Source organism: Myotis myotis, unplaced genomic scaffold, assembly GCF_014108235.1.
Source record: "Myotis myotis isolate mMyoMyo1 unplaced genomic scaffold, mMyoMyo1.p scaffold_m19_p_15, whole genome shotgun sequence".
Classification (NCBI taxonomy): Eukaryota; Metazoa; Chordata; class Mammalia; order Chiroptera; family Vespertilionidae; genus Myotis; species Myotis myotis.
In genome coordinates this window covers 41,186,107-41,198,558 of record NW_023416319.1, presented here as the reverse complement: position 1 = coordinate 41,198,558, position 12,452 = coordinate 41,186,107, and the positions used below count along the sequence as shown (strand labels likewise).

Below are 12,452 nucleotides of genomic sequence, written 5' to 3'. Positions count from 1 at the left end.
TCAAGAAACACCCACAGAGACGGTGCTGAGTGCACTGATGGGGATCGGCGGCAGGTGGGACAAGGGCCCGTCAGAATGGACCAGCCGAGCGCAGAAGGGAGAGATGGAGAGACCCAGGCAACCTGAGGGAGTGGGTCATCTCGCCTGGCCACCCAGGGCTTCCCTGCCGAGGGAGGAGGAGGCAGCAGGCGGCTTTGACCGCTCAGAGCCTGCATTCTTTAGATTCTCTCCCAAAACCCTTGGGAGACACTTAGCCCACCTGACAAGGACGGAACCTCCCCTCGTGAGGCACATCAACACACCTGTGTTCATCCCCATCTCGAAAGCCCATGGAACATCCTCTGGCACCTGCCCGGGTGGAAACCGCCACCCAGGGGTCCCCCAGAACCACACAGGGCCATGCAGGAGGTGCCTTTCGGGGAGCCCTGTGCTTCCTGGTGATGGAAAGTCAGATACGGTCACCGGAATGGAGTTGACACTGGGGCAATGAGAACCACATGTCTACTCTACGGACCCACGTGTGCGTGGGGATCTAATGATGAGGCTGTCGTTCAAGGAGTTCAATAAATAATGTGGGCGAACTGGATACACATTTGGAAAAAGTTGTATTCTCCGCCTCATGTCATTCACACATAAAAATTTATCCCAGATGAATTAAAGCGCTACACATACAAGACAGCACTGTGCAAGTAGTCAAAGAAAACAGGAAATGGATATCTAACCTCGGGGAGGGAAGGTCTGCTTACACAAGACGTAAGACACAAAATGCATTAATTTGACTGCAAAATAACTTAACCTCTCTCTGACAACGTGCACTCTAAAAGCGTTACAAGACAGCCCTAGCTGGCTTGATCCCAGGTCCTGGTTGGGGCACATATGGGAATCAACCAAATGATGTGTCTCTCTCACATCAATGTTTCTCTGTGTGTGTGTGTGTGTCTCTCTCTCTCCCTTCCATTCTCTAAAAATCAATGGAAAAATATCCTTGCGTGAGGATTAACAACAAAAAAGTTACAAGCCAAACTGGTAGAAAGACTTGGCTGTATACCTACAGATGAAACAAACTGTACTAAAAATGTATGCCTATTAATTTAAAAAGGCAACCCAGTAGAAAAACAAGCAAGTACATAGAGATAAGATCCAAGTGGCCAATAAAAATACGAAAAGCTGTCCCATTTCATTAGTAATTGGGAAAGTCATATTAAGTTAAAAATAAAAGATGATTTTTTTTTATCAGATTGGCAAAAATTAAAAAGACTGGTGACCTCAAACATCAGGGTGGGAATGGGGGAATGGGTATTTTCATAAACTATTGCTGTTTCGTTCAGCCCAGAAGATGGCCTCATTTAGTTCAAAGGAAGAATGAAAATTGCTTTGGGGCTGCGCAGGGTTTGTCACGCAGGGTTTGTTGATGGGTGAGGTGGGTGGATGGTAGGAAAAGGAAAGAATAAGCCAAGAAGAAGTACAAAGTGAAACTTAAAAGGCCGATGTCATAGATAATCTACCCATGTGACTCAGAGGAAACGGCATTTCTTGTGGGTGTTGAGGGCAACCTCTTGAAAGCACACAGGGGTTTGAACAGCATCGAGTCCGAGAACCACAAGACCTTGAGGGAGGGTTTTCAAAACCGTCATGCTTTCCCCTCGCCCCCCCTCCCCCTCCAGCCCGTCACAGCAAGGACACTCTTCCCAAAACAGACATTTCTGTCCCCCGTCATGGGAACTGTTGGAGAGGATTCCAGCTCCCAGAGCTGGCTCCGACATCCACCTCTGGAATGAGCCACAGCTTGCAATCAGACACTCGCTGGGCCTCAGTATCCCCGCCTGCAAATGGGGATCATGGTGCTTACCTGTGCTGTTGCGGGCATGCTGAACGGGAGGATGAGTGTCTGACAAGGCTAGTGCTCCCCTAGAGAACGTAGGAAAACAAGCAAAGGTTATTACTGGTCTGGCAGCAGGGCCGCTGCGGGACACACTGAGGCACGGAGGCTGGGGGGGGGGGGGGGGGGGGGGGGGGGGGGACAGGCTGAGCACGTGTCTGGTGATATTTTAAAGCTGATAATTCAACGTAGATGAGAAATAAAGTGTCCCCATCTTTTTACAAGTCAATTTAAAAAAGTCAGCAAAGGACACAGACAGCCTAGAAGAGAAAAACATCAATGGCCAATAAACACGGAAAAAGTTCAGCACCACTACTCATTGAAAAGAAATATAAAATTAAAGAAGTATGAGATTCTATTCTGAACCACAAAACTGGCAAGAACTTTTTTAAAATGTAAGAGGCAGTGCGGGCAGGCGCTGGAAAGCAGCGCGCTCAGTAGCTGCTATTTGAACAGGCATTTCAGGACAAATAAAGGTGCATCTCAAAAACCTTTCAAGGGGCGAGCCCTTTACAGGAATTGACCAGGCTGGCACCGCCATAGGCAGGTGTGGGGGTATCGACTCAGCTCACTACAACCCCCTCCGTCCTCTCCTCCCCACCTCCACCACAGGGTCACAGTCCACAGGATGGGCGGCCCCACACTTGAGATGGGGGACAGGGCGAGAGGGGGAAAGATGACTTCATCTGGGGAGGGCGGTCACGTATGAAACTGGAAACCAGGGCGGTCATTTTCCCCAAGCAGTGAGAGGCAGCTGCCCTTCCTCAGCAAGGGCCCGGCAGCCGCCCAGGGAGGGCCAGGCAAGAGTGAGGGTGTGTTGTTCAGGTCCTCAGAGCAGCAGACACCAAGGTGGGATTCGATGTGCAGGAGATGCATTTGGGGAGCCTTCTGGGGAGGGTAAAGGAGGGAGCAGACGGTGGCAGAAGGGCCTTCGGAAGAGCCCCACACTGCCCGTGGCTCTCGGGACCTCGAGGCAGACCCACGGGAGGCCCCGCAGGAGCTGCCGGATGGAGGAGCTCAGGGATGGGCAGAAATCACTGAGCTCAGTCCCTGTCTGAAGGGGTGACTGAGGGGAGAGAGCGCTGGAGGGGAGCGCGGTCTGAGATCCCAAGGTGCAGCAGCTGGTGCTTGTGTCAATCGTTCTCTGTAGCGGGGTGCGCGCGGGGTCGGGGCGGTGCGCGCGGGGTCGGGGCGGTGCGCGCGGGGGTCGGGGCGGTGCACGCGGGGTCAGGGCGGTGCACTAGGGGTCAGAGTGGTGCACACTCGTGGATGCCACTGAGGCTTCCAGGCCAGTTCCCGATTCTGGTCGCCCCAGCCCCTGTGGCCTCCCTCCCAAGGGATCCTGTGAGATCCTCCCACTGACCATCTTTAAAACCCCTTTATTTGCGTAAGGTGGTGGGGCCACTTTCAGTGACATGCAGTCCCAGGAGTTCTAACCAGACCTACACAAAGATGTGTGCTGGACGATGTCCTTTGAGGCGTTCTTTATAAATCTTGACATGAAACATGACCCACAGGTAAGGCTGCAGATCTTGAGAGGGGTTTGGGTTACACAAGTACACGCATTTGTTAGGATGTGTGTGGTTTTTAGACAAGACGTGTGGGTGAGCTGTGGGGGACGACCGCTGAGCAAGGGCAGAGAGACCGACTAGGTGCTCGCGGTGGGTCAGGCGCTGTCCTTAGTCACTCCTGTGTCAGAGGCTGTGGATGCCACTGACCAGAGGAGCCACTGAAATGGGAGCCAGTGCTGTCCCTGTCACTGCTACATGCCCTCCGCAGGCTGGGAGCTTGGGGGACGCACCACCCACTCCTGTGCATCCCCACCAAGACCCCCTGATTCCGGGCAGAGAAGTGAGAACTGCCACACACGCACATGCACACACACGCGCACACACACGCACACACACGCACACTGGTGCTCACCCTCTACACTCGCATTCAGAAACCACACGAAGCATCATAGGAAATAACGACATGCTATGAAATAAGCCCCAGAGGCCTCCCCCCCGAGCCTGGAAAGATGACCAACGCCAGCTCCATGGGGGCTCTGAGTTCCATTCTGACCTCCCCAGCTGACCTCAGAACCACATCCCACAGGGCCTTGTTCCCCTGGTCCTGGAAGAGTCTGGGTAGAGGCCAGGGTCAGAGCTTTCTGCCTCACTCCCCCCACTGCCTCTTTACACACCCATTTCCAATGCAAATGTTCACGCATCCAGGCCCCTGAAGGGGCCCAGCAGAACCTGGTAGGGGGAGGAAATGGAGGCTGAGGTCCACCCTCCTTCATAGCCCCTGAAAGTCCACCTTGTCTCATTTCCCTGGATAGAGCAGTCCTTCGCACTTTAGTGTGAATTCGCCTGTGATGATGCTTTCTTCAAGGAAGGGCTCAGCATGACAGCTCTGGGCACCCTGAGTGACATGGGAAGGCACAACTGGAAATGCGAAAGAAGGAAAGGGATGTCTAGGAAGAAAGCCACCTTTTCTGAGATTGGGGACCCATCAGGGTAGATGCTCTCCCTCACCCCACCCACTTGCCCTTGCTCTGGAGGAGCGGGGACCCCGGCGGGCATCAGTTCTCGAACCCCTGCTCCACACTAACACAAACCAGCAGCCAGGCGCACTTCACATTTAGCTGTTTTTAATGCTCAAAAGCTCTGTACAAAAAAAAGTCACAAATGAATCCTCACAACACCCCTGTGAGGTAGGTAGGCAAGTATTCTTCTCCCATTTGCAGATGGGGAGACTGAGGCAGAGCGGTGACGTGACCGGCAAGTGGTCCCAGCACAGCTGAAAGTCAGGGCCAGCCATGAGGACACAGAGGCTCCCGCCCAGTTCAGTCCTGATCTCTGACCCCTCACCTAGACCTTGTCTGCAAAGAAACTAAAACATTTTAATACATGCAAAATTAATAAAGACAAAAACAACCCATCTGGAAAGGTAGTGAACAGACATACAGTAGTTCTGCAAAAAGGAATCAGCCAAGATGGTCAAACAGTTTCCAATACTAGGTAGATATGAGCCACTTCAGCCTCTTCTCCCCGTCTCAAATACCTCGACCAGGGACACGACCACCTGTTCTCCCATAGAAGTGCATGCACGCAACCACAGAGAGGCCCCGCTGGCCACAGCGAGCAGGCCAGGTGCCCAGCCTCCCCACTGGGCAGCCCCTGGGTATCCACAGGCCCCGGCCCCAGAGGAAGAGCTGCAAGGCTCAGCTCAGCACCCCTGCCTCCCCGCCTCTTCCGAGCAGCTTCCCGCTGTCTGCACACAGCAGACCCTCTACGTCAGCAGTGCCTGGCCCCGTCTGCTCCCACTGGAAGGCAGCTCAGGGGTCCTCGGCAAGAATGGTCTGCAATCCAGGGGACCCCTCAGGCCACCCTTAGCCCACGCTCACGCTCCACTGCTCGCTCAAGTCGCCGCACCCGAGGGTCCCTGCTGCAGCAGGCGGGGCATGGGCCGGCTGGGGCCTGCGGGGCGGGAGGAGGTGCAGAGGGACCCAGGCTGGGTGCTTGGCTTACTCAGCACCGCCCACCCGGGCTCCCAGGCAAATGGAGCTGGCTTCTGCCATGGGGCTGCTCCACCTCCTGGAAGCTCTTTCTTCCCCTGAGAGGGACTCCCTGGTGTTTCCGGCTCCTTAGAAAACTCCACAGTCCTGCCAGCCCCCCGGGGGAGGGGGGTGGGGTGGCAGGAGAGGCCTCGGCCTCTGCGGCACCCACCACGCCATGGGGTTGTACTTCTTGAAGTCTCCAGGTTGGAGACGGGCACGAGAGGCAAGAAAACTAAAGCTGCCTTTAAAGTCACAAAGCCACCCAGAGTGCTGTCCACCTCCCAGGGAGCCAGGGGCCCCGAGGGCAGTGCCAGGAGGCTAAAGGGGAGAAGCCAATAGGGAGAGCAATGAAGGAAAGAGAGGAAACCCGCACTGGCCGGCTGCTCTGCACAGGGGCCGCCAGACCTGCTGGGAGGGGAGGGGAGAGGATGGCAGTGGCCGTGGGCAGTAGCTTTGTTTGGCAACTTGGGGAGTGAGCTGCTTGGAGGGCTGCAAGGCCCGCACTGGGCCCTCCTGAGGGCTGCTCTCACGCTGTCATTCACAGGTCTGACTGCGTGCTCACTGTCCTATAAAAAGCCCTTTCAAAAAAGGGGTCCCAACCCAGCCCCAGGCTCTCTGGGAAGCTGGGGAACTGTCAGCGCAGGGCCACTTCAGTGAGGGCACCTCCAGCCTTCGTGGGGCCCTGCAGGGGGACGGGGCAGGGGAACCGTCCTACAGGAAGTCCCCGGCGGCGAAGGGCTCCAGGCTGTGGCTCTGCTCCTGCCACCGGCAGCGCAGCCTGGAGAAGGGCTGGTCCTCCGTGCCCTGGAGCTCGGGGAAGCCCAGCTGATTGAGGATCTCGTAGACCCCAGCCTTCGACGCCACCTGGAGAGGACAGAAGAGATGGGGCTGCATCCCAGGGGAGGGAGGGTGTCATTCGGGTCCCCTGTCCCCTTCGTGACTTCCTTCCCGCTCTGGGCTCCGGAGCACACGGCCGAGCCTGTGGCCCAGGGCTGCCTCCTACCAGCTCAGCACTCTGGCTGGGGCCCCAGCGAACTGCACAAGTTTGCGTTTTGACCATTAATCGCTCTGAGCTTCACTTTCCTCACAGTGGGGAGAGGAGGCTCTACCTGCCGGGAGCGCCATAAGCACCGCAAGCGCTCGGCAGGCAGCCAGGCAGTCAGAGCAGCACAGGAGACCACGCCTGCTGCTCCCACAGGGACCGTCAGGAGCGAGGCAGCGAGCACTCAGGTGGGCCTGCAGGGGGCGCTGAGGAAGGCGGCGTGAACCCCGGAGCCAGCAAGAGCCTCTGGCTGTGAGTTCCGGCTGTGGGCCTCCCTGGACACGCTCCACCCTCTGCTGCCCAGTGGCCCAGGCCCTGACACTAGACCCAAACCCTCTCACAAGGAGCCTCCGTCTCACCCATCATCCTGGGGGTGGGGAAGAGCAAGGTCCACACAGAACGAAGGTCCCCAAGTAACCCTCACCCCCACCTGCCCTTCATCCCCAGGAGACAGGGACCCTGAGGCTAGAACCCCACACTCCTAACTGGACCCACAGTTCTCTCCTTCCCTGACCTCCCCCATCACCCAACACCAGGCTCAGCAGGGGTGGGGGGATGAAGCTCCTCCCAGCCCCCAACTCCCCTCAATCTCCAAGCAAAACCCAAGCGGAAGTGTCCTGGGTCCCCCACCACCTCCACCTACCCAGGGGCTCAGAGAGGAAGCTGATCCCGGGTCCGCTCAGAGGGGGCCCAACATGGCCTTGGAGTGACGCACACCCATCAGGTCTCCTGACTCAACACACGAGGGCCACACCCAAGGCTTTTCCTTCAGCACACGGCCCAGCAACCACCATTCCTGCCACGGGCACTGCGTGGCCGCCCTGCCCCCGATCCCTCACAGCTCTGACCCCAGCCCGTGCCCTGCCGATGTCCACTCTGACTGGCGTCCCAGCCTCCTGCTGCCCCACCTGCCTGCCCTCCGGGGCTAGTGCAGACTCGATCCAGATCAGAACCGCCAGGACAGGCGGGGAGGTCAGGAGGGCCAGTGCCCCGGTGGAGGGGCAATTACAGGCCGCACTGCCGAGGAGGGAGGAGGCCCCCTGACCTAGAGGTAACGAGGTGGCAGCTCTGCCTCCAGCACAGCTGAGCCCGAGGAGGAACCAGGAAGGGCTGGAGGCCAAGCGGAGAGTGGGCCTGGAGGGCGGTGTCCTGGGCCAAAGGCTGGCTCCAATGCTGACTGTGACCCAGGTCCTAGCCTGTCTGTGCTCAGCCCCTCCTTGCAGACGGGAGGGCAACAGTCACCTTGTAAGTCACCTGCTCGCACAGCGCCTGGCAGAGGGAACTGTGTATCTCACGGAGCCCTCACCACCCCCTTCTGAGGTGGTGCCAACAGTAGCAATGTATGTCCATGTTCATGTTGAAGGCAGCACTTTAACGGGGCTAATTAACTTGCCCAGGGCCACACTGGAAGGAGGCAGGGGCTGGGCCACCATGCATCTTGCCCTTTGCAGAGTGGGTGAGGGCTGAGCACCTAATGGGCATGAAGAGGCCGGGCAAGGCTGGCCTTGGGGACACGCAGAGCAGGGGCCTGCCTGACCCACACGCCCGGTCCCCTCCCACCGCCTCACGCATTCAGCCATCCATTCATCCACTCGTCAAACTTACTGACTGCCTGCCAAGCACAGACACCATGCTGGCGACCCCAGGTCAAACGAGACAAAATCTCAGCCAAAGAGAAGAGTGAGAGGTGAGAAGGCTTCCTGTCCACAGGGAACTCTCCAGGTAGCCTCGCCTCCCGCCTCTCTTACCTCCCGCATCCAAGTGCTGAATGGCCTCGGCCAGGAGTCCGCCTTCTCCAGGTGGAGATAAGCGTTGAAGAGCACCAGGTAGACATAGCGCTCCAGGTACTGCAGGCTCCGCAGCTGCAGCCTCCGGGCCTCCTGCTCTGATTTGGCTGCCTTCACCTGCAGAGGGCGCCGGGCGGGAGTCAGCAGGGGTCCTCCCCACTCAACATATGTGCCCCCACACTCACTCACACCACACACTCACACCACACTCACACCACACACACCCCACACACCCCCCACACACCACACACTCACACCACACTCACACACACCACATACTCACACCACACACTCACACCACTCACTCACACCACTCACACCACACCCCACACACCCCACACATACCCCACACACTCACACCACACACTCACACCACACACACCCCACACACCACACACTCACACCACATACTCACACCACACACTCACACCACACTCACACCACACACTCACATACTCACACCACACACACCCACACACCCCACACCCCACACACTCACACCACACACTCACACACACCACATACTCACACCACATACTCACACCACTCACACCACACACTCACACCACACACACACACCACACACACACACCACACTCACACACACCACATACTCACACCACACACACCACACACTCACACCACTCACTCACACCACTTACACCACACACACCACACACTCACACCACTCACTCACACCACTTACTCACACCACACTCACACACACCACACACACACCACACACTCACACTACACACTCACGCCACACCACTCACACTACACTCACACCCACACACACCACACACCCACACCACTCACACCACACACACACGCACCACACACTCACCACACACACCACACTCACATCACACCACTCACACCACACATTCACACCACACACCACTCACACCACACACACCCCACACCCCACACACTCACACCACACACTCACACCACTCATACCACACTCACACCACACACACACCCCCACACACCACACTCACACACACCACACTCACACACACCACACACACTACACACTCATGCCACACACTCACTCACACCACACTCACACCCACACACACCACACACCCACACCACTCACACCACACACTCACATCACACCACTCACACCACACATTCACACCACACACTCACACCACACATACACACACACCCACACCACACATATACACTCACCACACACTCACACCACACACAGCCCACACTTACCACACACATACACTCACACCACTTACTCACCCCACACACACGACTCACTCACACCACACACATACATACCACACACTCACTCACACCATTCACATACACAGCCCACACCCCCACACACATACACACTCACTAATATCACATACACACCTCACACACACATACCACACACATACACACCCCACATGCACCAACACACTCACACCCCACACATACCATACCACACACACACCACGCAGATACACACATACACACATACCACATACACCCCCACACAGCCACTCATGCGCTCTCACACACACCGTGTACACTCACACCATACAGACAGATACTCCTATACCACACAAACCCCCTGAGCACGCGCGCACACGCACGTGCACACACACACACACACACACACACATTCACATCCTCAACTGCCCGCAGCACCGGGTGGAGCTGGGAGGAAGGGATTCAGACAGCAAGGCCCAGGGCGTCCGAAACCCACTTCCTACCGGGGAGGTGAGGACAGGTCACCTGGCCTCCCTGCACCCCCACTTCCTCACTGAAAGTATAACCACTGTTCTGAGGGCAACCAGACAAGGACAGGCTGCCATGGGAACGCTCCGTTCAGGCCCTTCCCTCATCAGGTCTCTGATCAGTGGCCCGGACAGTGGTCAGCAAGGTGAAGCTCTCGCGGCCCTGACTGCGGACACAGCCTGGACCCCTCCCCTCCCTCAGCTGCTCAGAGGGAGCACCGTGGCCCTAGCTCTGGGCGCATGAAGGTTTGGTGGGACCTGTTAACAGAAGACGCCTGGGGGTGAATGCAGGAGGCAGGGGCCCCTCAAGGTTCCTCTCTGTGCAGGGGTCAGCGGCAGGCCAGGGCCATCCCCGCTCTCCCTGCAGGTCTCTGCCCCCTCCTGCCGGTGTCCTCCCCCCACCACAGGCTGCTGCCCACCCTGAAGACACCACCACACCTCTCTACACCGGCCCCCAGTCTCCACCCAGGGCCCACAGCAGCTGTCTCTGCTCCAGGGAGAGGATGAGGCACAGGGGCTGTTCCCTTGGGCTCCTGGCACATCGGGCTCCTGGGAGGGCACAGCCAGCCCAGGCCTCCGGGACCAGGAAAGATGGTCCCCCACCCACTGGCCACAGCCAGGAGCCTTTCCTTGCACACACACACACACACACACACACTCACACACACACACACACTGCAGCCTCTGGGTCAGCCTCCAGCTGCTGCAGGAAGGTTCCCAGGTGCCCCCGCCCCCAGACATGAGTCAGCCACAGTCCTACAAACCAGGAGCTACAGGGGGCCTGCTTTGGGGGCCTGTGGCCCCCACCTCCCACTTCTGCCTTAGAGAGCTCAGCCTTCGTGCCTCTGCCACCTTAGCTCCCGGGCTGCAGGAGTGGACGGTGACTGACCCCCTATCCACAGGCCTCGGGGATGGGCCAAGGGTGGAAGGTGGGCAGGGACAGGGCCCAGGACAGCCAGGGCTCTGCCTCCCTAGGAGACATGAGCTGGTTCTGGGCCTGGTTCTGCCCTTTAAACTCTCAGCGCCCCCAGGAGGTGGGGTTGCTCAGGCAAGTAAGGTACGAGGAAGCACCTGGAACCATGGAGAACCCCACAGGCCCACTCGTTCATGGAACAGGAGGCAGGGCAATGGCACACAGGCACAGGCCCTGCCCACAGAGACGCGGGTGGTAGTGGTTGGGGTGAGGGGGTAGGGGGACCAGGAGACAGATACAAAGCACCCAGAAGGCCAGATCATGGGATCAAGGCAGGGCAGGCAGCTGGACTGGGGAGGGTATCGAAGAGGAAGTGATGCTTGAGGTGGGTTAGGAGAAAGGGGGCAGAAAGGTGCCCCGTGAGGGGGAGGAAAGGTGTTAAAGAGGGAGGTCTCTCCAGGCAGACAGAGGGAGGAGCTCATAGCAGCGGGGGAGGGGGAGGATGGAAGCCGCACCCAGGGGCCAGGCTGAGCCGGACCCTCAGACAAAGGGGTAGTGAAGGCTTCTGGCGAATCTGACGTTGGGAATGGCCCCAGGGCTGCTGCTGGGTGGGGTTGGGAGACAGATCAGGATGCTTATTGCTTTAAACCAGTGGTTCTCAACCTTCCTAATGCCGCGACCCTTTAAAATAGTTCCTCATGTTGTGACCCAACCATAAAATTATTTCCGTTGCTACTTCATAACTGTAACTTTGCTACTGTTATGAACCGTAATGTAAATATCTGATATGCAGGATGTATTTAGGCGACCCCTGTGAAAGGGCCGTTTGACCCCCAAAGGGGTCGCGACCCACAGGTTGAGAACCGCTGCTTTAAACACTCCACCAACTTTGTTTAGAATTAGGCAGTGGACAGAAAATAAAAGGATTTGACCTAAATACAAGCTGCGGCCAGCACAGTGCAGCTCTGCTCAGCTATGGACGGGTACACAGGCTGCACGCACGGGGCCTCACCCCATCCCTCAGCTGCTTCCCAAACTCCATCCAGAGGCCTGGGGCCCCTTTAAACCATTTCCTTAGAAGGAAAGGAAATCACCAGTGGTCCCACCAGGAAAGCCACTGTAAACTCCTTCCAATGCAACAGCTGAGAAGAAATGTCCTCAGCTCCGGCCTGGCTCCCGGACAGGCCACACCAGCCGTCCTCTCGGCGCCCCCGCTCCCACGGGGACGCGCCTGCGGCCGAGACCCCACGGAGGGTCGGGTCTGCACGGTAGTCATGGTGGAGAGGCCGAGCGATTCCTGCTGAGCCCACTGGCAAGGCAGGGTAGAATTATCTCTAAATTCAGACCCCGGGCTGTAGGTGGCGCCTGACACTCCCCGGAAGGTTCCGTGGGCACATCCTGCCCCATCGAAATCTGTGATTTGAGGAATGACCCGTCTTCCCATCGAGGCCCTGGCTTCCTGACAATCACCCGTGTTGGCACTGCCCGGGGAGGAGGACAGGCCAGCCACCTCCTGCCGGTAAAAATAGTGGAGCTGTT

At 57.6% G+C, this 12,452-nt stretch overlaps 1 protein-coding gene across 7 annotated transcripts in view; it reads right to left on the bottom strand.

Annotated features, from left to right (window-relative positions):
• Positions 1 to 4,497: 4,497 nt before the first annotated feature.
• PALD1 (phosphatase domain containing paladin 1) overlaps positions 4,498 to 12,452 on the bottom strand; it is a 71,300-nt gene continuing 63,345 nt past the window's right edge. For 6 of the 7 annotated variants that reach the window (XM_036336981.1, XM_036336986.1, XM_036336982.1 and 3 more), the window contains 2 exons: positions 8,214 to 8,369; positions 4,498 to 6,287 (listed from right to left, as the gene is read on the bottom strand). In XM_036336981.1, the coding sequence (XP_036192874.1) occupies positions 6,135 to 6,287; positions 8,214 to 8,369 (309 nt within the window). In that variant the 3' untranslated portion in view covers positions 4,498 to 6,134. The remainder of the gene's footprint in view (positions 6,288 to 8,213; positions 8,370 to 12,452) is intronic. The other variant, XM_036336987.1, reaches the window with a different exon arrangement.